The sequence below is a fragment of the Crinia signifera genome, chromosome 8, assembly GCF_055691185.1.
Source record: "Crinia signifera chromosome 8, ASM5569118v1, whole genome shotgun sequence".
Taxonomy (NCBI): Eukaryota; Metazoa; Chordata; class Amphibia; order Anura; family Myobatrachidae; genus Crinia; species Crinia signifera.
In genome coordinates this window covers 158909461-158931407 of record NC_139224.1, presented here as the reverse complement: position 1 = coordinate 158931407, position 21947 = coordinate 158909461, and the positions used below count along the sequence as shown (strand labels likewise).

Here is a 21947-nt window from a genome sequence, read left to right as displayed (position 1 = left end):
CATTTGCCTCTGTGCAGTCGGAGATCTCCATGCAGTAACCTGTGCCTGGTATATTTATAGAATGATCACACATTGAGTAAGTCCCCTTCAGAAACTTGTTGATCCCACATTGACAGGTGACTAAAGCTGTATAATTACATTGAGCGCTGTTCTTTTGTGTGTGTGCTATTAGGGGCATTGGCGGAATGGTTGGCAGACCACCCAGTGATGATCAGCAAGGTGTTACCCTTAGTTCTTCATGCTTTGGGGAACCCTGAACTGTCAGTGTCTAGTGTATCTACCTTAAAGAAAATCTGCAGAGAGTGCAAGTACGATCTCCTTCCGTATGCCGCCAACATTGTCGCTGTGTCGCAGGTAATTACATCTGTAATATCTATGCAATGTCTTCACACTGGTCATAAATTGTCATTTGTTTATTACAGATTAGTTTAAAGCCCGTCAAAATGACGGCTTCTGCAATGTACGTTCACTGTGAGCTGTGACAGTTTTTACATTCAGTTTGACCTGTGACAGTTTTTAGCCCACAATCACTCCGCCCCACCCCCTTGTCCCTATCTGCTCCTACCTCTAATCTCTGCCTCCATTAAGTTTGAAACAGATCAGTTTCAGTACATAAATAGCATTAATTTTCTGTTCTGACAACTTTTAGCTCACAAAGGAGTAATTTAGCCCGTCCAGTGTGCACTAGTGGTCCCAGGCGGCTCTTCACCTCATGAGGTGAGGAGTAGTTAGCCTTTTATTTATTACAGACAGTTGTATGAGCACTCATTTGATCTCTCCCTCATATTTATTTATTATTTATTTACAGGTTCTTATATAGCGCAGCAGATTCCGTAACTATACGGTGGATCTGCTCAACCGCTACAGTTACAATGAATGCTTTTTTTTTTTAATCAAACTTTAATTTCTTCTACACGGACAACGATCAACTTACCATTGGCCTTAGTGGGAACCTGATATATAGAAAACCACTTGAGGCTGATACAAATGAGTGATCCATATCCCACAGATGTTTGGGTTCCCATGATTAATGCTCAGTGTAGTTAGTATTGGAGAATGACCCATAAACCAAATGAACAGGTGCGTGGGGTCTCTCCTACATGTTTGAGGCCATGTCCTGATATGGGGTCTTATGCACGTCAAAAAAACTGAAAGAGTAGTTGCGTACAGTCGAGCAGGGCCCTCTAACCTCAGTTGCTGTGTAGCTGCTACTTCCCAGTCTTGTTTTATTACTGCTAGAAAGAGAGAGAAGGGTCAGGCACCGTAACCATCTAATTAACCAGTGCAATCTGAATGGCGCTCCCTCAAAAAGAGAGAGCAAAGTCACAAAAACAATAGGAACAATAGAACAGAGAGAGATAGTTAAATGTCATACATTTAATAGCGTTCAAATTAAAATCCCATAATAGAATTCATTATAACTAGAAAGTCAATGTAAAATAAATTCTACGGTTTGCTTTATTTAGTTTACGGTTTTTGTTGCCAGTTATAAAGCGCAATATAAGTGTTATATGTGTGCTATATAAGTGTTTATCTCTCTCTCTCTCTCTCTCTCTCTCTCTCTCCATATATATCTTATTCTTATATATGTATGTATACATATGTATGTATGTATGTGTGTGTGTGTGTGTGTGTGTGTGTGTGTGTATATATATGTATGTGTAATATATAAAAATATATATATATATATATATATATATATATATATATATATATATATATATATATATATATATATATATATATATATATATATATATATATATATATATATATATATATATATATATATATATATATATATATATGACACTTACCCCCTCAGAGAAAGGATGGATCCGGCACACGGTAGTATAGGTGAAGAAAAAGAGGTTTATTAAGAGTGCAACATTGCACTAAGTGACAGCTGCTGACCTTAGTGCAATGTTGCACTCTTAATAAACCTCTTTTTCTTCACCTATACTACCGTGTGCCAGATCCATCCTTTCTCTGAGGGGGTAAGTGTCTCTTATTGCTCTATTATGTTCCTGGCACCGGATTTTTATTGAAGCCACAAGTGCCAACCCGATACACCTACTTACATATATATATATATATATATATATAACTGCCATCTGTTGGCAGTGAGTGAAACTACATCTCTCGCACACATGCACAAACACAGAGACAATCACATACAGATAGAGCGCAGCTCGTTATTGCAGGGGCTGGTGATAGAATTGCCAGGCCTCGCTATCTGTTGGAAGGGGGCGTGCACACATGAGACGCTCGCGCGCCCTGTTCCGACGAAGCTGCCCGCTGCCGTCCGCCGCCTCACAGAACCCCCCCTAACCTTGCCCATCTCCCTGAAGCAGAGACAGGCATTTTTTCCGCCCCCGACTGACTGGGAGGCATGTACGTGTGAGACGCACGCGATTCCCAGTCTGATTTAGTCCCTCTCAGCCAGCGCTCGTCAGCGGGGACATTCTGGCGAGCGCTGAGAATGAATGACGGACTCCATCTATTGCTTGACCATTTTCACACCTGTTTTGACCAATTCACCATTTCCCTTCGTAACCCTATTGAACTGCAAAAAATGCCTGATTCTGAATCTAAATTGAGGCGATGCCTTATTGGGCATTTCAACAGCACATCACAAGTTGCCCAAACACAATTGAATTGCTGTAATATTTGTAAACCGTAACAATGCGCAACAGTTATGTGGCATGATTCCTCTTATACGGTGATCTGCATTGACTCTAACATCATTATTGTAAAGAAGAAATCTTCACAGTGCAATGCTTTTCTCTTTTCAGGATGTGCTGCTGAAACAAATCCACAAGGTAATACAAAAATCTTACATTTTTGTTTTTTGTCGAATAAGATGAAATGAATGCACAGATTTGGTTTGTTTCCAGTTCGGAAGCAGTGATATAATGCATGGTTTAATGTCCTCCTGCTGGTAGATTGCATTGTGCTTGTTTCTACACTGTGTGTGCTCCCTGATGGAGCCTACGCATGCGTTGGTTACTGAGGGGTAGATGTATGAAGCAGTGCTAAGGGAGGAGAAGTGATAACGTGCCTGGTACTTTATCACCGGCCAATCAGCACCTCACTGTTAAGTTACAGACTGGGTTTAAAAAGGGACAGTCAGGAGCTGATTGGCCGGTAATGAAGAACCAGGCACTTTATCACTTCTCCTCCCTTTATCACTGCTTCATACATCCTGCTCATTTCATTCTGTAGCAGAATGCTGTTACTGGGCTCTAACGGCTGTTCTCACATAGGCAATGTTTAGTAAGAGCGCGTCATCTGAACTGCAGGATGTAAGAATAGTGTTTCCAGGCATATGCACTGAAGTGCCAAAAATCATGGTATAAGCAGTATGTAAAGGTAACGCACGAGCAGTAATCTGACATGTCCTGAGTCAGTTGGAACACCTGCTCGGCTGCTCGTGGCAAGGATATTTAAACTGGGCTTGATTGTGGATGCCTGAAGTTGTGCGGACTTTCACCATTCCTTAATGATGTGTACAGGAAATACCACATGGAAGGTGTTACCAGCCACCATGGACAGCGCATTGCTTAACCCCTTCCCGACATTTGACGTACATGTACGTCATGGCTTTAAACTGTCACTGCGTCTATAGACGCAGTGACAGTTAGGTGATGTCTGCTGTCCCTGACAGCAGACATCCCCCCTCGCCGCCCAGGGGGGGCAGGGGTGCCCCCTCCGGTCGGCGATCGCTGTGATTGGCTGTTCAAATCTGAACAGCCATTCACAGCGTTTCCTGTGTTACCGGCGGCTAAGCCGCTCGGTAACACAGGGATCGGTGGTGATCGGTGCTGTCAAGTACAGCACCGATCACCACCGAAGTGCAGCCCCCCCCTCGCACCCGCCGGGCACTCACCCGGCAGCAGCAGCAGCTCCCCCGGCTCCCCCGGCAGTGTCAGGAGCGCACGCAGCGCTGCCCTCCTCCCCCCTCCCCCCCGCAGCAGCAGCATCAAGCTGCAAAAAAAGTTAAATATTAGTAAAATTAAAAATATATGTACTGAATATATATATATATATATATATATATATATATATATATATATATACACACACACACACACACACACACACACACACACACACACACACACACACACACACACACACACACACACACACATATATATATATATATATATATATATATATATATGTGTGTGTGTGTGTGTGTGTGTGTGTGTGTGTATATATATATATATGTGTGTGTGTGTGTGTGTGTGTGTGTATGTGTATATATATATATATATATATATAGAAAGATATTCCCGACATATGACGTATATATACGTCATGGTCGGGAGGTACTTCCCGACCGAAGACGTATATATACGTCATGGTTTTAAACTGTCACCGCGTCTATAGACGCGGTGACAGTTTGGAGATGTCTGCTGTCCCTGACAGCAGACATCCCCCCTCGCGGCGATCGCTGCGATTGGCTGTTCAAATGTGAACAGCCAATTGCAGCGTTTTCTGTGTTACCGGCGGCTAAGCCGCTCGGTAACACAGTGATCGGTGGTGATCGGTGCTGTTAAGTACAGCACCGATCACCACCGATCGCCAGCCCCCCCATCCCACCCGGCAGCCCCCCCTCCCTCCCACCCACCCGGCTGCCGCAGCGCCAGCACCGCTCCCAACCCCCCACCAGCCGCAGCGCCAGCCCCCCTCCCAAAGCTGGTGACCAAAATGGGGTCACATGTGGGGGGGTTCCACTGTATTGGTGCTTCGGGGGTCTTGCTAATGCGACATAGCACCCACCATTCATTCCACCACCAAATATCACTCCTTCCCTTCTGAGTCCTGCCATGCACCCAACTGGTATTTTTTGGTCACATGTGAGGCATTGCCGTACTCGGGAGAAATTGGGGCACAGATTTTGGGGTGCTTTTTCTCCTTCATACCTTCTGAAAATGAAAAATTTTGAGCCAGATCTGCATTTTTGTGTAAAAAATTTCATTTTTTTACACAAAAATGCAGATCTGGCTCAAAATTTTTCATTTTCACAAGGAATGAAGGAGACAAAGCACCCCAAAATCTGTGCCCCAATTTCTCCCGAGTACGGCAATGCCTCACATGTGACCAAAAAATACCATTTGGGTGCATGGCAGGACTCAGAAGGGAAGGAGTGATTTTTGGATTTTGCAGCACAGATTCTGGTTGAATGACCCCTGAAGCACCCATACAGTGGAACCCCCCCACAAGTGACCCCATTTTGCAAACTACACCCTTCAGGGAATTCATCAGGGGGTATAGTGTACATTTCAAACCCCCAGGGGTTTCACCAATTTTGATACAACTGAGCTGTGAAAAGGAAAAATTAATTTTTTTCATTTTCACAGCCCAGTTGTATCAAAATTGGTGAAACCCCTGGGGGTTTGAAATGTACACTATACCCCTAAATGAATTCCCTGAAGGGTGTAGTTTGCAAAATGGGGTGACTTGTGGGGGAGGTTCCTAACTTTTAGCACTTATGGTGCCTAGAAACCTACATGGTGCCTAAAAAAAAATCTCATAAAAAGGAGGCTCCAAAATCAAGTAGGTGCTCCTTCTATTATGAAGCCTGTGGTTTGGTCACCGTGCACACTAGGGCCACATATAGGATATTTATGAAAACAAAAGAATTGGGGGAATCAATTTTTAGTCACATTTCTCTAGTAAAATCTACTGTATTCGTTAGAAAAATGTATTAAAATTGAAACTCTGCAAAAAAAAAAGAAATTTTGAAATTTCACCGACACTTTGTTTTAATTCCTGTGAAACACATAAAGGGTTAACAAACTTCCAAAATGCTGTTTTGAATACTGTGAGGGGTGCAGTTTTTGAAATGGCATCATTTATGGGGGTGTCTCACATACAAGTCCCTCAAAGTCACATCAGAACTGAACTGGTCCCTAAAAAAATCAGTGTTTGAAATTTTCTTGAAAATTTGAGAATTTGCTATTCATATTTGAAGCCTCCTAGTGTCCAAAAAAATGAAAAGGAGGTTGAAATAATGATTGCAACACAAAGTAGACATATGGTCTTTGTTAGTTATTAACTATTTTGAGTGGTATGTTTATTTGTCTCACAAGCAGAAAATGTGACATTTTGCAAATTGCAAAATTTTCCATTTTTTCACGACATTTTGGTATTTTTCACAAAAAAACACAGACTGTATCGACCCAAATTTACCACTAATTTGAAGTACAATGTGTCACGAGAAAACAATCTCAAAATCACTGGGATAAGTAAAAGCAAAAAAAAGTTATCCCCACTTAAGTGATACATGTCAGATTTGAAAAAAATGGCTCTGTCAGGAACGCAAAAACTGGCTCTGTCAGGAAGGGGTTAATCATCATCATGAACTCCATAGTAACAGACCAATGACACTGGCTTAAATATCATTCAATGCAGGAAGTACCAGATTGTAGTCAGCTCAGTGTTCCTTAGCTTTTATGGTCTATGTTAGCAGAAGACACACACACACACACAAACAGAGTACCCCCAATAACACTATGACACCAGACTCAGTGCCTTACCTGGACTTCTGACAGCGCAGATTGGACCCTAGAGCACTGGTAACATGCTGTATGGCGCGGTCCGAACAGTTAAAGTTGTGTTGGGCTGATGGTATTGCTCAGGTGGGGTGTAGACTCCATACGTCCATGGACCCTAGTTGTCAGCAAAGCTTCATGCAGACTGGTGGTGGTTCCATCATGGAGGGGGGCGTGTTTACATTGCATGGTATGGGTCAGGTGATCCGCCTAAACACATCAATGTTGCAGTGCTCGGTGACCATCCGCAGTCCTTCAAGAAGTTAATTTACCCCCAGTATGATCCAGCAGGATAATTTGAGGAGCATTCTGGAGCGTTCTGGTGAATAATGCGGCCACCAAGTTAGTCAGACATGAACCCAGTTGAACATATATGGTACGTGGTGGAGAGGGTCCATTTGTACCCCAAATCCTGCACTTACAAATATCAGGGACCTGTGGGACAGCATGGGTCCGCATCTCTCCAGTGGTCTGTCCACGTGTGGAATTAATGCTACATTGAGCTGCTGCCAGGCTAGGTCGGGTCCTGCGACTTTTGGCACTTCAGTGTAATTTGTACCAGTTAGAGGCTGATGAAGGTGCTCGCTCTTGATGATGATGGCTACTACCAACCCAAGCAGTAGTAGGTGGGCGCACTGTGTGTGTGCGTGTGTGTGCGCACAGCGTGGGAACATCTGCCGATGATTGTGTCTCTAACAGCCGGACCTTCTCTTACAGACCAGTCAGTGTATGTGGCTGATGCAGGCGCTGGGATTCCTGCTGTCTGCTCTGCAGGTGGAGGAGATTCTTAGCAATCTGCACTCGCTCATCACCCCGTATATACAGCAGCTGGAGAAATTGGCCGATGAGACCGTAAGTGCCACTCGCTGAACCCTACATATATGACACCGTGGGGGGTATTCAATCCCCGCAGCTATTTCTGACTAGTGGCGGGCGTCTACTCATTGCTGTCGTCGCCAACAGCATTGAAGAGGCTGCTCTACTGAACGGGCTCGACTTTAAAAGCAGTCGGATCTGTTTTGCCTCGACAATCCACGGCCGGATCTCGACAGTCCACGTCCGTTTCTTCCGACACGCCCCCTTTCCCCCGATCAGCAGGCAGAGAATTTAATCCCAGCTTGATCCACAGGTGGCCTGAGACACATGACCTGTTGGTAGATCTTGAGGACAGGTTTGGCCACCCCTGGGCATAGAGGGAATCGGTACATCTGTCAGAATGAACTTAGGTCTACAGTCATTAGGTCAACTTCATTAGGGCGACTGGCTGGAAGGTTTAAGGTCGACATGGGCCAAGGTCGACATGACTTGAGGTCGAATTTGCATAAAGGTCGACATGAGGAAGGTCGACTGGTCATAAGGTTGACATGGGTTTTTCACAGTTTTTTTATCCGAATGTCGCCACAGCTTTAATAACCTCCTCCACGCCCTAGTGGATGGTAGGGCATGAAATACCGCCTGTCGGCACATGTCGGCTCAAAAAACAGTGAAAAATCTCATGTCGACCTTATGACCAGTCGACCTTCCTCATGTCGACATTTATGCAAATTCGACCTTAAGTCATGTCGACCTTAAGTCAGGTCGACCTTCCTGCCAGTCGACCTAGTGGGGTCGACCTAATGACTGTAGACCTAAGTTCATTCTAATAAATGACCGCTTCCCGCATAGAGAGTATTAGGGAAAATACAGCCTGCTGTCCTCTCAACTTATTCCATTTCAGTTTAAGATTTCTCTCTTAAATGTGAAAGGTAAGAGCATATATATAACATGATATATTTAATTATACAGAACTGCAGGAGGCTGCACCCCCTAATCACCGCTATTACTGCTACTGTATAAGTATGCCCCCCCCCCCAATTACCTTTCCTCTCTGTGACTCCTCTTTACATCAGCTTTCTAAAGTATGTGTCATTGTTCAGCAGTTAGGACCGCGCCGTACATGGTATCGGATCCTGGCAGAGTTTCTCCTGATATAAATTATAACTCTTCATTTTGAGAATATAATTTCTTACATCTTCTTTGCAGCCGAACCCTTCCAATAAATTAGCAATAATCCATATCCTGGGGCTTCTCTCTAACCTGTTCACAACGCTGGACATAAGCTGTCATGACGACGAGCGTGAAACGGCGAAGGTGAAGAAGTTACCTGTCGTGCAAGGACCGAACCCGGTAAGTTGCCAGATTTGGCCTGTCTGTTTAGCCGCATTAACCTGTTATGCAGTTATCTGGGTCACTCATTGGAAGGTGAAAGCGGCAATATACATATCGTACAGCACTGAAAGTGTCGGTGTTCCGTGTTTGCTGCAGGTGGTGCTGGTTCTGCAGCAGGTTTTCCAGCTGATCCGGAAGGTTCTGAGCACATGGCTGAATGACGCACAGGTTGTAGAGGTGAGTGTGGCGTACTATGAGAAAAACTCACTGTCCTGTTTCTTCCTTCTCACTGCGCCTGTATCTCTGGCAGGAATAATTGCTGATTTATTGTGTCTTCTCAGAGGAGACAGTCCGTGTAATATTATATCACAATTTTCTCTCTTTTTTTTTACTGGGAATTTGTGTTTTATTTCTTAAATGCTGCACTTGCAGGCGGTGTGCGCCATATTTGAGAAGTCCGTGAAGACGTTACTGGATGACTTTGCACCTATGGTTCCTCAGCTGTGTGAGATGTTGGGACAAATGTACAGCACGATTCCACAGGCCTCTGCCATTGATCTTACTCGCCAGGTAGGTGGTTTATTGCTGTACGAAACGGTTGCTCCTATGCGGAGAATAAGAAGCTCAGGAAGACACATATCTTGTTTCATACATGGCAAGTCAAGACTGTACATGAGCGAAACCATCATCTGCTCCTTGTGCGTCTTTGCTCCTATTGTTTGCTTCATATTTAGACATTTGGATCATGGAAGTGCATGTGGTATGAAACCTGACACGCAGTGTGCATTACATCATCGCTGGTGGCTGCTGGTAACTGCCAAAACATTACCACAGTATAGAGACTAGTTAAAGAAAAATGCCAAAGAAAACTGCTTTTACACTTTTAAAGATCTACCATACCATATATTGACCCCATTCAGCCAATGAGCAGGTTTTTACACACAGTTGAGCAGTATATAAGCAGCAGTCACTGTGAGGAGCTCTGTTACTGCTGGTTATCACAAGACTGTGATAACCAGCAACATGATCACTGCGCTCCTCATACAGTCACTGTAAGGAGCTTGGCTATAGAAGGCCACCAGCTGAGGAATGTCCTATACCAAAACAACATCACTGAGCTGCTTTTACATTCACTGTGAGGAGCCCTGCTTCAAAGTGTAATGAGAGGAATGTCCCACAAAGACCTGATCAATGACTTCTTCCACTATTCACTGCGAGGAGCTCTGTAACACAAGGCATGGAGTGGAATCTCATTCACGGGCTTGACCAGTAATATATATCTGTCATTGTTAAGAGCGTTGCTTCTCAACGTAAAAAGGAAATTAAAAGCATGTAAAAATGGCTACTGCCATGTACTATCACTGTGAGCTGTGACAGTTTAGCCTACGAACTCTACACCCCCACCCCCCAGTCCCTATCTGCTACTACCTCCAGTCTCTGTCTTCATAGTTCCCTATCTCCACATACAGCAAGTGTGAAACAGATCGGTGCCCCTGCAAAAATTGCTTTCACTTACTGTTATGACATCTTTTCGCACACAAATGAGTCATTTGGTGCGTCGTGTGGCCTCTAGTGGCCAGTGTTGGCACTTCACCTCACAGAGGTGAGGAGGAATTAGCCTTTTTATAGCTAAGCCTGTTCAAAGTAAAAGCTTCGAAAGCTAGTCTGCTACCTTGTGATTGCCTCTGTGTGTGTGATTTCCTCTGTCTTTCTGTATTTGTGAAACAGAAAGAGATGTGGTTTCACTCTCTGCCAGCAGATGGCAGTGTTTCAGTTACACATGGACATATATATATATATATATATATATATATATATATATATATATATATATATATATATATATATATATATATATATATATATATATATATATATATATAATTATTGTGCAGCAAATGAATACCGATAAGGAACACATAACGGATCTTTTAATACATTGAATTGTTCCTTTCTCCGACAGATGGTTCATATCTTTGCACATGAGCCGGCTCACTTCCCTCCAATCAAAGCACTTTTCCTGCTGGTCACCTCGCTGACGCTCTCTCTCTTTCAGCAAGGTTAGTAATTCCTGGGCTGGCGCATTCTCTGCGCCGTCATCCGCTCGTCTCTGATCCAAAGGGACCGGCTGAGACTCTGAACGTGGCTAATATAGTTTAGGTTTATATTGGCAGGATGCTGGAAGCGCAGTGTGCATTGCTATATCAATATTGTACCATCTCAGGGGAGCTTCTCCAAGTAAAGGACCCTGCAGAATGATTCAAATTCATTAATAGGAGCAGAATGTTCAGTACTATGTGTGTTTAATTCTAATATTATGCTGAAGCCGTTAGAATAATTCTCGTTATATTAACAGATTTCTGTCAAGTCTCACAGCTTCTGATTAGTATGTGCTGATAAGGGGGGAACTTGGTTCTATCTACTGCAACATCTGCTGCTGATTAAAAGGCAATATAAGAAATTCAAAATAGAAATAGTTTCTCCCAGAGTTGTCCGTTTTATTGCGATATTTAGAAGAAGCTTGTCCTGTCATCTGGGGTAGATTTGCTGTAATTGGTTCCACTTCAAAAGTGTGTGCAGCCCGTATTTGTTAGGTTTGGTATCAGTATACAAGCACACGAGTCCATGCTTATGTCCGGTTCGCCCTACGTCACATACCGGTAAACGTCTTCTGGTTTCTTAGTGACCTGGATGTCTGGGAAGGCTGGGGGTGGGGGTGGGGGGGGGGGGGGGGGTGGAGCTCTCTTTATTTAAGGTTACAAATTGCATTAACAGAACATATGTTGGAGTAAGTTGGGAACACAAGTGGTTAAACTGTATCTGATGTGATTTCTATTTGCAGATGTTTTCCCAGCTCTCCGTGACACGATCAGATTAACTGGGGATGTCTTTAAAACATAATAGATGATTTGTTAGAGATTTAGGTTTCAGAAAAGACTCTTCAGTACTGTTACCGCTGTTACTTCTAGATCTCTGTTAAGAACCAATTCAGTGTCTGTTAAAGAAATAAATATATAAAGGGCTAACACACAGAAATACATTGATGCAGCAACAATAAACAAAAAAATGTTTGCGCACCTGTGCGGCTGCGTGCCCTTGCTGTGTGCCCCTGCTTTGTGCGGCCACGTGCCCTTGCTGCGCCCCTGCTTTGAGTGGCCGTGTGCCCTTGCTGCCACCTGCTTTGTGCGGCCACGTGCCCTTGCGCCCCTGCTTTGTGTGGCCGCGTGTCCTTGCGTCCCTGCTTTGTGCGGCCACGTGCCCTTGCATCCCTGCTTTGTGCGGACGCGTGCCCTTGTGCCCCTGCTTTGTGCGGACGCGTGCCCTTGCGTCCCTGCTTTGTGCGGCCACGTGCCCTTGCGCCCCTACTTTGTGCGGCCACGTGCCCTTGCGCCCCTGCTTTGTGCGGCCGCGTGTCCTTGCGTCCCTGCTTTGTGCGGACGTGTGCCCTTGCGTCCCTGCTTTGTGCGGCCGCGTGCCCTTGCGACCCGGCTTTGTGCGGCCGCGTGTCCTTGCGTCCCTGCTTTATGCGGCCGCGTGCCCTTGCTGCGCCCCTGCTTTGAGCGGCCGTGTGCCCTTGCGCCCCTGCTTTGAGTGGCCGTGTGCCCTTGCTTTGAGCTGCTGTGTGCCCTTGTGCCCCTGCTTTGTGCGGCCACGTGCCCTTGCTGCGCTCTGCTTTGTGCGGCCACGTGCCCTTGCTGCGCTCTGCTTTGTGCGGCCACGTGCCCTTGCTGCGCTCTGCTTTGTGCGGCCACGTGCCCTTGCTGCGCTCTGCTTTGTGCGGCCGTGTGCCCTTGCGACCCGGCTTTGTGCGACCGCGTGCCCTTGCGACCCGGCTTTGTGCGGCCGCGTGCCCTTGCTGCGCTCTGCTTTGTGCGGCCACGTGCCCTTGCTGCGCTCTGCTTTGTGCGGCCGCGTGCCCTTGCTGCGCTCTGCTTTGTGCGGCCGCGTGCCCTTGCTGCGCTCTGCTTTGTGCGGCCGCGTGCCCTTGCGACCTGGCTTTGTGCGGCCGCGTGCCCTTGCGACCCGGCTTTGTGCGGCCGCGTGCCCTTGCTGCGCTCTGCTTTGTGCGGCCGCGTGCCCTTGCTGCGCTCTGCTTTGTGCGGCCGCGTGCCCTTGCTGCGCTCTGCTTTGCGACCCGGCTCTGTGCGGCCGCGTGTCCTTGCGTCCCTGCTTTGTGCGGACGCGTGCCCTTGCGTCCCTGCTTTGTGCGGCCACGTGCCCTTGCGCCCCTACTTTGTGCGGCCACGTGCCCTTGCGCCCCTGCTTTGTGCGGCCGCGTGTCCTTGCGTCCCTGCTTTGTGCGGACGCGTGCCCTTGCGTCCCTGCTTTGTGCGGCCGCGTGCCCTTGCTGCGCTCTGCTTTGTGCGGCCACGTGCCCTTGCTGCGCCCCTGCTTTGAGTGGCCGTGTGCCCTTGCTGCCACCTGCTTTGTGCGGCCACGTGCCCTTGCGCCCCTGCTTTGTGTGGCCGCGTGTCCTTGCGTCCCTGCTTTGTGCGGCCACGTGCCCTTGCATCCCTGCTTTGTGCGGACGCGTGCCCTTGTGCCCCTGCTTTGTGCGGACGCGTGCCCTTGCGTCCCTGCTTTGTGCGGCCACGTGCCCTTGCGCCCCTACTTTGTGCGGCCACGTGCCCTTGCGCCCCTGCTTTGTGCGGCCGCGTGTCCTTGCGTCCCTGCTTTGTGCGGACGTGTGCCCTTGCGTCCCTGCTTTGTGCGGCCGCGTGCCCTTGCGACCCGGCTTTGTGCGGCCGCGTGTCCTTGCGTCCCTGCTTTATGCGGCCGCGTGCCCTTGCTGCGCCCCTGCTTTGAGCGGCCGTGTGCCCTTGCGCCCCTGCTTTGAGTGGCCGTGTGCCCTTGCTTTGAGCTGCTGTGTGCCCTTGTGCCCCTGCTTTGTGCGGCCACGTGCCCTTGCTGCGCTCTGCTTTGTGCGGCCACGTGCCCTTGCTGCGCTCTGCTTTGTGCGGCCACGTGCCCTTGCTGCGCTCTGCTTTGTGCGGCCACGTGCCCTTGCTGCGCTCTGCTTTGTGCGGCCGTGTGCCCTTGCGACCCGGCTTTGTGCGACCGCGTGCCCTTGCGACCCGGCTTTGTGCGGCCGCGTGCCCTTGCTGCGCTCTGCTTTGTGCGGCCACGTGCCCTTGCTGCGCTCTGCTTTGTGCGGCCGCGTGCCCTTGCTGCGCTCTGCTTTGTGCGGCCGCGTGCCCTTGCTGCGCTCTGCTTTGTGCGGCCGCGTGCCCTTGCGACCTGGCTTTGTGCGGCCGCGTGCCCTTGCGACCCGGCTTTGTGCGGCCGCGTGCCCTTGCTGCGCTCTGCTTTGTGCGGCCGCGTGCCCTTGCTGCGCTCTGCGCTCTGCTTTGTGCGGCCGCGTGCCCTTGCTGCGCTCTGCTTTGCGACCCGGCTCTGTGCGGCCGCGTGTCCTTGCGTCCCTGCTTTGTGCGGACGCGTGCCCTTGCGTCCCTGCTTTGTGCGGCCACGTGCCCTTGCGCCCCTACTTTGTGCGGCCACGTGCCCTTGCGCCCCTGCTTTGTGCGGCCGCGTGTCCTTGCGTCCCTGCTTTGTGCGGACGCGTGCCCTTGCGTCCCTGCTTTGTGCGGCCACGTGCCCTTGCTGCGCTCTGCTTTGTGCGGCCACGTGCCCTTGCTGCGCTCTGCTTTGTGCGGCCGCGTGCCCTTGCTGAGCTCTGCTTTGTGCGGCCACGTGCCCTTGCTGCGCTCTGCTTTGTGCGGCCGCGTGCCCTTGCTGCGCTCTGCTTTGTGCGGCCGCGTGTCCTTGCTGCGCTCTGCTTTGTGCGGCCGCGTGCCCTTGCTGCGCTCTGCTTTGTGCGGCCGCGTGCCCTTGCAACCCGGCTTTGTGCGGCCGCGTGCCCTTGCGATCCGGCTTTGTGCGGCCGCGTGCCCTTGCGACCCGGCTTTGTGCGGACGCGTGCCCTTGCATCCCTGCTTTATGCGGCCGCGTGCCCTTGCGCCCCTGCATTGTGTGGACGCGTGCCTTTGTGCGGCTTTGTGGCACCATGTTCCCTTTTGCCTCTACATGAGGTAGATCTCACAGCCTGTTTGCTCCTGCTACCTTGTTCTGTTTAACGCATATGGTTGTGCAGGAAGCCCCCGAATTCCCCCTCTGTAAGCTGTAGTGACAAACCGTTGTCTGCTGTTGAGCTAGTTACTACTGCAAATTACAGTTCAGCTGTAACTATGGCACAGACTGGTAACTATCTCCTCATCCTAAACGTATCGAACCTGGGGATCGAAGGTTTTGTACAGATGATCATTAGAGCAGAATACTGGCATGCTAATCTATCTAGGCAGCATCATTTCACACATAATCCATCTTGTTGAACCTTGTCTTATTCAGGTAAAAAAAATCAGCAGCAATTTGCTCCTGGGTCAAACAGTGATGCACTGCAAGGTGGTGCAAATATAGTCATGTGTTGGGCGTGCAGGGAAAGTACCGTCTGCCTCTGCTTGTAGTGAACTTAATGCAGGACAGGTTTGTTTTTGCACTGATGTCCAGAAGTAAGGAAACAGAAGCACCCAGCTGTCAATCTCTGGGCCTGATTCAGAATTGTGCGCAACCTCAATATCTTCACACACTGGGTGACTTTGAGCTGAAAGCAGCGCAATAACAATGCCTCTGGCTACTCCTGGCGACCGATCTGCAGGCAATGCTTCATCTTTGTACACAGCCGCTGGGACGCGCAAAGCCGCCCGTGGGGATCTCAGTACAAATCCTGGTGGCTGCTGCATTTGCATATTTTCAAACAATATCTGCCCACATTTATTCTGAATCCGCCACCCCTCTGCACATTTTAAATCTACCCCACCTGCAGTGCAGCGTCGTGTTAACAAGGTGCACATCTTATGTTTTTTTTTTCCTTTCTTTCTTTACTCTAAATCAAGCTCTCTATGGTGTAATACTAAGCAGTGATGCTATGTGTTAACCTTAAGTCCTGGAGGCCAGTGGGATCAGAAGGTCTTTGTGGGCTGCTGGGGCCTCCAGGGCAACAACCCCATACCTGGACCCCGTTCCAGGGAAACAGCCCAGTAACTGAAATGTCATTAGAGCAGGGCTTGACAATTTTTTTTTTAATCTAGGAGCCAGGACAAAAGTGTAGGAGCCAGACAAACTTAAGTGACAGGGTGGGGAAGAGGTGAGAGAGAAGGATGAGATGAGAGGGGGAAGGTGACGGAGGTGAGGTGTCAGGGGGAGAATGAGTAAAGTTATGGAGTGAGAGGTGACGGGGTTAGGTGAGTGGGGGCGAGGCAACAAGGGAGCAAAAGAGAGGGTGAGGTGATGGGAGTTACTGTACTTGAGGGGGAGGCAACAAGGGGCGGTAGAGAGGGTGAGGTTCTGGAGGGCCGGTGATAAGGGGCAAGAGGGAGTGAGATGATGGGCGTGAAGTGACAGGGAAGTGTTAGGTGGGAGGGGGGCTCACCAACATCAGCGGGTCTCCTGGTCGCTGCTCAGCACCTGCTTCCTGGCTGCTGCTGGTCTCTTTAAACCCTGCTCCCCGGTGCCAGCCGCCGCTTGGCTGGGGGGAAAGGGGAGGTCGGGCAACGCTGGCCAGGGCGTGCTCTGCTCTGTTAAGTGAGGGAGGGTTGGGCTGCCACCGCTGGCCAGGGCGTGCTCAGCTCTGTTAGGAGGGGGAGATCGTGCAACGCTGCCCGTGCTGCTGCTGCTGCTGCTGCCACTGCTCAGCTCAATAAGAGGTGGTGGGGAGTCTGGCACACTGCCCGCGCTGCTCTGTCTTTTGGGAGAGGGAGGGAGAGGCATCAGCCGCTGCTGGTTCTTCTACTGCTCATCTCAATTAGGAGGGGGAGTCTGGCAATGCTGTCCGCACTGCTGCTCTGTTAGGAGGGAGGTCGGTTGGTCAACGCTGGCCCACTATCAGATTCTGCTACCTCCCTGGTCTGGTTACCAGGAAGCAGAATCTGGTCGAGCCCTGTGTCTGGCATGCACACCTTTAACACAAAACACTCAACTTGATTGGGTAAAAACCACAGGGTCGACTTACCCCCAGTGGTATTGTGTATTGGTATAGAATAAAAAAAAAGGGCCTGTGAGCCATGATTGTATATTTGTTTTCTGTGACATCGGGAATTGTGATTCTACTGAGTATCTGTATTCTGTGATACCGCCAGGCAATATCAGAAGGGGAAGAGCAATTTTAAATACTTTTTATCAAGCAATTAGCATCTTGCCTCCCAGGCGACTGCATCAGGTTTGTGCCAAATGCTGTTTCGTTCTCCAGCTGTTATACTGTACATTGTACAGGATCTCCGCGCTCATAACCTCTGCCAGCCACCGTGCAGTGGGAATAAGCTAAAACCAATCAGTACGTTTACAGCATTTCCACGCATAAGTGGAGCATGATGGTGACATCAAGTTGCTGGTCAATGGCGCTGTCGTGGAGTCCGTAACAGGCGGTTACTAATGGTAAGGGGAAATCCCCTAATACAGAGGTTCCTAAACGGGGTCCTCAAGGCACCTCAACGGTCTAGGTCAGGGGTGTCCAAACTTTTTGCGACGAGGGCCAGATTTGGTGAAGTGTAAATGTGTGGGGCTGACCATTCAGCCTGACATTCTTTGAATCATTAATCACATCAGAATGGTCCCCCATGGCACCTCCTCACTGCAGCAGACAGCAAGATAAAGGTGCGCTCGCTGGGGCCCCACCTTTAGTGTCCTGTGCTGTGCTTCCCACATCTGATCCTCTGCTTGCTTCCAGCTGGAGGCTGCGGGCCACTTGAAATGACAGCACGGGCCGCAATTGGCCCCCGGGCCTGACTTTGGACATGCCTGGTCTAGGTATTAAGTATATCCATGCCTGGCCACAGGTGACTTGATTAGTAACTCAGTCAGTCTGATTTAACCATCTGTGCTGAGCCATGGATATACCTAAAACCTGGACCATTGGGGTGCCTTGAGGACTTTAATCGCCTAGCGCAGTGAGGGTACACCCAGTCACACCACTATTTAGAACTATGGTGGGTCTTCTTAAGAAGAGGATTCTCTGTCCTCCTAGATGTGGTGAAGGCAGTCCCCAATGCCCGGAGTGTACGGTCAGTGTCACACAGTGGTCCTGGAGAAAATAATTGAATGTTTATATACTGTATAAAAGTCCGATTAGCTATAGTATTGGTGTAGTCAACACTCACATTCTGCGAAGGCTGCACTATTGGAAAGTATTGTACTTATGTTCTCCCGCATGATAGCATTTCATTCCTTCAGTCACGTTATTTCTGAATTCAAAAGCAATAAATAAGGTTTATACAAAAACTAAAGGCCCCTATACATTGGACAAGTCGGACCTAATTTCCCCTGAGCTCCCCAGCAGCTGCCCAGGAGAGCTCACTACGATTTGGCACTTGATGTGCCATTTTTTACATGGGATAAATCGCATACGGAGGGAGCTGCGAGGCATCAGGGCCACTGATTGGATGAGAGAGAGAGAGAGACAGTCAGCGTCAGTCCTATCTTTTGAATTTTTTTAAAATTCTGCTGCCACTGTGCGCAGTGTCTGCTCAGCGCTTCCTGGATACTGCAGACTGCCGCGACTCTGCACCCACAGCCCCTGGCTGCTTCACGCAGCCCGGACCCGCCCCCTTCACATAGCTGTGTGCCAGCGATGCTTCACTGCTGGCACACACATACGGATTGACCCAGCACCTCGTGGGTGCTAAAAAGCAGCAGCAGGCTCAATCTGTAGGGTCCGACTTGATGCGCACGGGACTGTGGGACGGTTTGGATGGCATGTCAAACACATCCGATTTGGCTCGGATCCAACGGATCGGGCCAAGAAATCAGTGTATATAAGTGTATGGGCACCTTAACCCATTCCATGCCTCTGGTATGTCAATGCGCATCTGAATGGCAGTCCTGCATAGAGCAGCATTAGTTGTTAAAGTCGTCCAGTTAGGGGGCTGGCCTGCACTGCACGTTATAATGGTTAGTTTGGTCTTAAACAGTATAGTTGAAGGTCCCATAAGGTCTAGAACAGGGGTAGCCAACTCCAGTCCTCGAGAGCTACCAACAGTTCACGTTTTCCATGTCTCCTCACAGAATCACAAGTGAAGTATTGATCTCCACCTGCGGATCTTTTTTAAAATATGTCAGTCAGTAATGAGTGCACCTGTGAGGTGAGCTGGAAAACGTGAACTGTTGGTAGCTCTTGAGGACTGGAGTTGGCTACCCCTGCTCTAGAACTAGTGCTTTTATGGTGAGGACACAAATCTACACTAGTCTTTATTCTAGCATCCTGTATCTTTCAAAACCCATGCAGTTCTCTTCCCTTGCCTGGGGTGTCAATTTCTGCTGTGTTTTTTTCTAGCACAGTGTGATATTTATTTCAGCACTGATATACAGACCAGACATGTGCTAGAAGCACAACAGCTGACGAGGACTTTAGAAAGCCTTTAAAAGATGCAGGGTGGTAGAATTGATACTGTACATGATCTAGTAATGATGGGATGTTTATTTTACTTGACGTTGTATTATTATTTGGTTTGGTGTAGAAACTGCTCTCCTCACTGCTTTCACGTCCCGCTGCTTCTTTCTTGTTTGCTCTGTACATTTCCACCCTTTCTCCGTTGAAGCCTTTCGAGAGCCTAGGTTACAGAGCGAGCCGCCAGTATTGGGCACAGACGTGTAATCAATCCTAGACCTGAGATCAAAGGCAAACTTGTACCCGCGACCTCATATTATGTAGGGAATTGAAATCTGTAATACCAATGAAAGGCAGACAAGGTGGCCTCTCGGGGTCATTCCTAAAGCTCATTGTCTCTCCTCGACCTCCATGGGGACAAGCATTCATTGGCTCTTACAACTATGGCGTCCTCCTACCGCATTCCATCACCGATGTCTGAGTGTACGGGATGGTCAGGGTCAAAGGCATCTTTCTTTTTAATTTGTTCGTTCTGTTTTTTGGGTTCTTCAAGTCTCATAATTTTGTTTCTTTGACTAATTTCAAGTTGTTCATGTCTTTTTTCCCCTGCACCTCACTCCTCCCATCCCGTCCCCCCGTCCCCCTCCCCCGCACCTCTCCCACCTTCCCCTGTGAACTCTTTCTGTATCACATGACTTATATGAGATTAAGTTGCTGTTTGTATAATTTTCTCTTAAGTTACATCTTTATTATATTTTTAGGACCCAGGGACCATCCTGATATTGTTGATTCATTTATGCAACTCCTGGCACAGGTGTGTTTTGGGTTTTATTTCATTCACTTTTCTTTCTCTCTCTCTCTATCTCTTCCTCCTTCGATTTCTTTCTTCCTTATTTGATTCAATTTGGCTTTATGTTCTTTCCCCCTTTTTTTCTGACTATGATTTCTTTTAGTTCCGTAGCCTTTCTCCATCCAAGTTTTGCACCTGTTCTTTCTTTGAGACAGCCGCATGGAAAGCAAAAGACGCAAAGCCGATGCGGTCTAGGTGTCCAAAGAGCTGGGACGGTTTAAATAGAGGGTGGTTAAGGATTGGGTCCATCACGGTCAGGTGGTTGCTCTCAGACCAGGCTGTAACAAACAATTTGCCTTTACCACCACGGGGCTGCTGGGTTGATTGTGGATCAACGTTCTGGCCGCTGATGTACAATACAGGCGCCCCACAGGTCATCATATTATCAATGTAAATGTCCTGTTGGTTCAGCGTTGTATTCCCTGCAGCAGCGACACCTCAGCCTTGACACCCGGATTGGTTGTTCGATCAGCGTAACGATGGATCATGGAGAAAAAGATTGTTTCATTGTACATACAGAAATGATATTGTACAGTATTACATGTAATAATAATATTATGTTCTTCCATTATGGCTGAGTATCTCAACCTCAGTCCACTAGGTGCAATAACAGTCCAGGTCTTGTAGATGTCCATGCTTTGAGCACAGATGGTTACATCAAAATAACTGAGGTTCTAATTAATTCACTTGTGCTCAAATATGGCTATCCTTAAAACCTGCAGCTTTATTGTGCTTTGACCAAGGTTGGGAAACACCACGTTAAGAGATCAGAAACATTTTCTACCAAAATGACGGTCTATCGATGTCTTTAAAATGTGTCCAGGGATTTATAGAAGTGATAATAAGCCAATTATTGGAAAGAAAGGAACAGATTTATTAAGCTTGGTGAAGTGATAAAGTGGAAAGTGATAGTGCAGCAGCCAATGAGCTCCTGTCGTTTTTCAAACCCAGCCTATAACTTGATAGTTAGGAGCTGATTGGCTGAAGTGTTTATTACCTTCCACTTTATCACTTCACCAGGATTAATACACCTGTCCCGGAGAACCCTGAGCTGACGATATAATATGAACATGGGGGACAGGGAAACCCATGGAAGCAGAAGTTCATGCAAGAGGGGGAGCATCATAGCTCCGCTGATGGTTTGGGTGCTGGTCTTTAATTTTGTGTTGGCACAAGGGTTCCATTGCTAGACCTAGTTTTGTTATCCTATAATACGGTTTATAAACAAACAAAGGGAGTAGTAGTTATCTAGTTTCTGTCTCTGGTTTTTGGTGTATTCTGAGCTTGACTGTGTATCCTATGATGTCATAACATGACGCCTCATGATATCATCGCCTACGTTCCTACATATAGCTCCGCTTTCTCATTGGAAAGTTACACATTAATACAAATTACATGACTGACCAAGACGCTCTAGTAGATGGTAGTCTTCATCAACAGATTGGGATGGGGTCATTATTAAGGTCGACACGGGTAAGGTCGGAAAGTCCATACAAGCATTAGGTCAACAACGACACAATGACCCATACACAACAGATTTCATTGTTTCTGAGCTTAACTCTTCCCACGTGAATACCTTCGATAATCACAGCTTAATATTCCTATCCTATAGGTAAGATTGTAAGTTACCACAAAACCCAGCGACACCGTACAGTCATCAGCATGAATACAAATCTTTGTGATAGGACGGAGGAGGATGATGAAGCAGATTTGGGACGTGGGGGAGTTGTACCTTATATTTAGGGTATATGCTAAGCGGTTATGATTGTGATATCCGTGCTGTGCAGGAAAGGTGCATACAGTATACTTGTGGGGGCAATTTATCTTCATGATTCAATAACCAACCTATTTGTACACAATATCCCCATGACAACGGGCTACGTGCTCACACCGGTGATTCCTAGATATAGCATAAATATCTTAAAAGCTGATCTCACATTGGAGGAAGCGATTTTATGGCTTGAATCAAGAATCCTGAAAACGTGAAACGTGCATCGCGAAGACGTGACCT

At 47.9% G+C, this 21947-nt stretch overlaps 2 protein-coding genes across 4 annotated transcripts in view; both read left to right on the top strand.

Annotated features, from left to right (window-relative positions):
• Positions 1 to 21947, top strand: part of LOC146026685 (importin-13-like) — a 234710-nt gene that overhangs the window by 29821 nt on the left and 182942 nt on the right. The window lies entirely within an intron of this gene.
• IPO13 (importin 13) overlaps positions 1 to 21947 on the top strand; it is a 57850-nt gene that overhangs the window by 29944 nt on the left and 5959 nt on the right. For 2 of the 3 annotated variants that reach the window (XM_083157540.1, XM_083157539.1), the window contains exons 9-16: positions 173 to 354; positions 2796 to 2822; positions 7281 to 7415; positions 8586 to 8729; positions 8868 to 8948; positions 9144 to 9281; positions 10675 to 10771; positions 19848 to 19900. In XM_083157540.1, the coding sequence (XP_083013666.1) occupies positions 173 to 354; positions 2796 to 2822; positions 7281 to 7415; positions 8586 to 8729; positions 8868 to 8948; positions 9144 to 9281; positions 10675 to 10771; positions 19848 to 19900 (857 nt within the window). The remainder of the gene's footprint in view (positions 1 to 172; positions 355 to 2795; positions 2823 to 7280; positions 7416 to 8585; positions 8730 to 8867; positions 8949 to 9143; positions 9282 to 10674; positions 10772 to 19847; positions 19901 to 21947) is intronic. The other variant, XR_014454520.1, reaches the window with a different exon arrangement.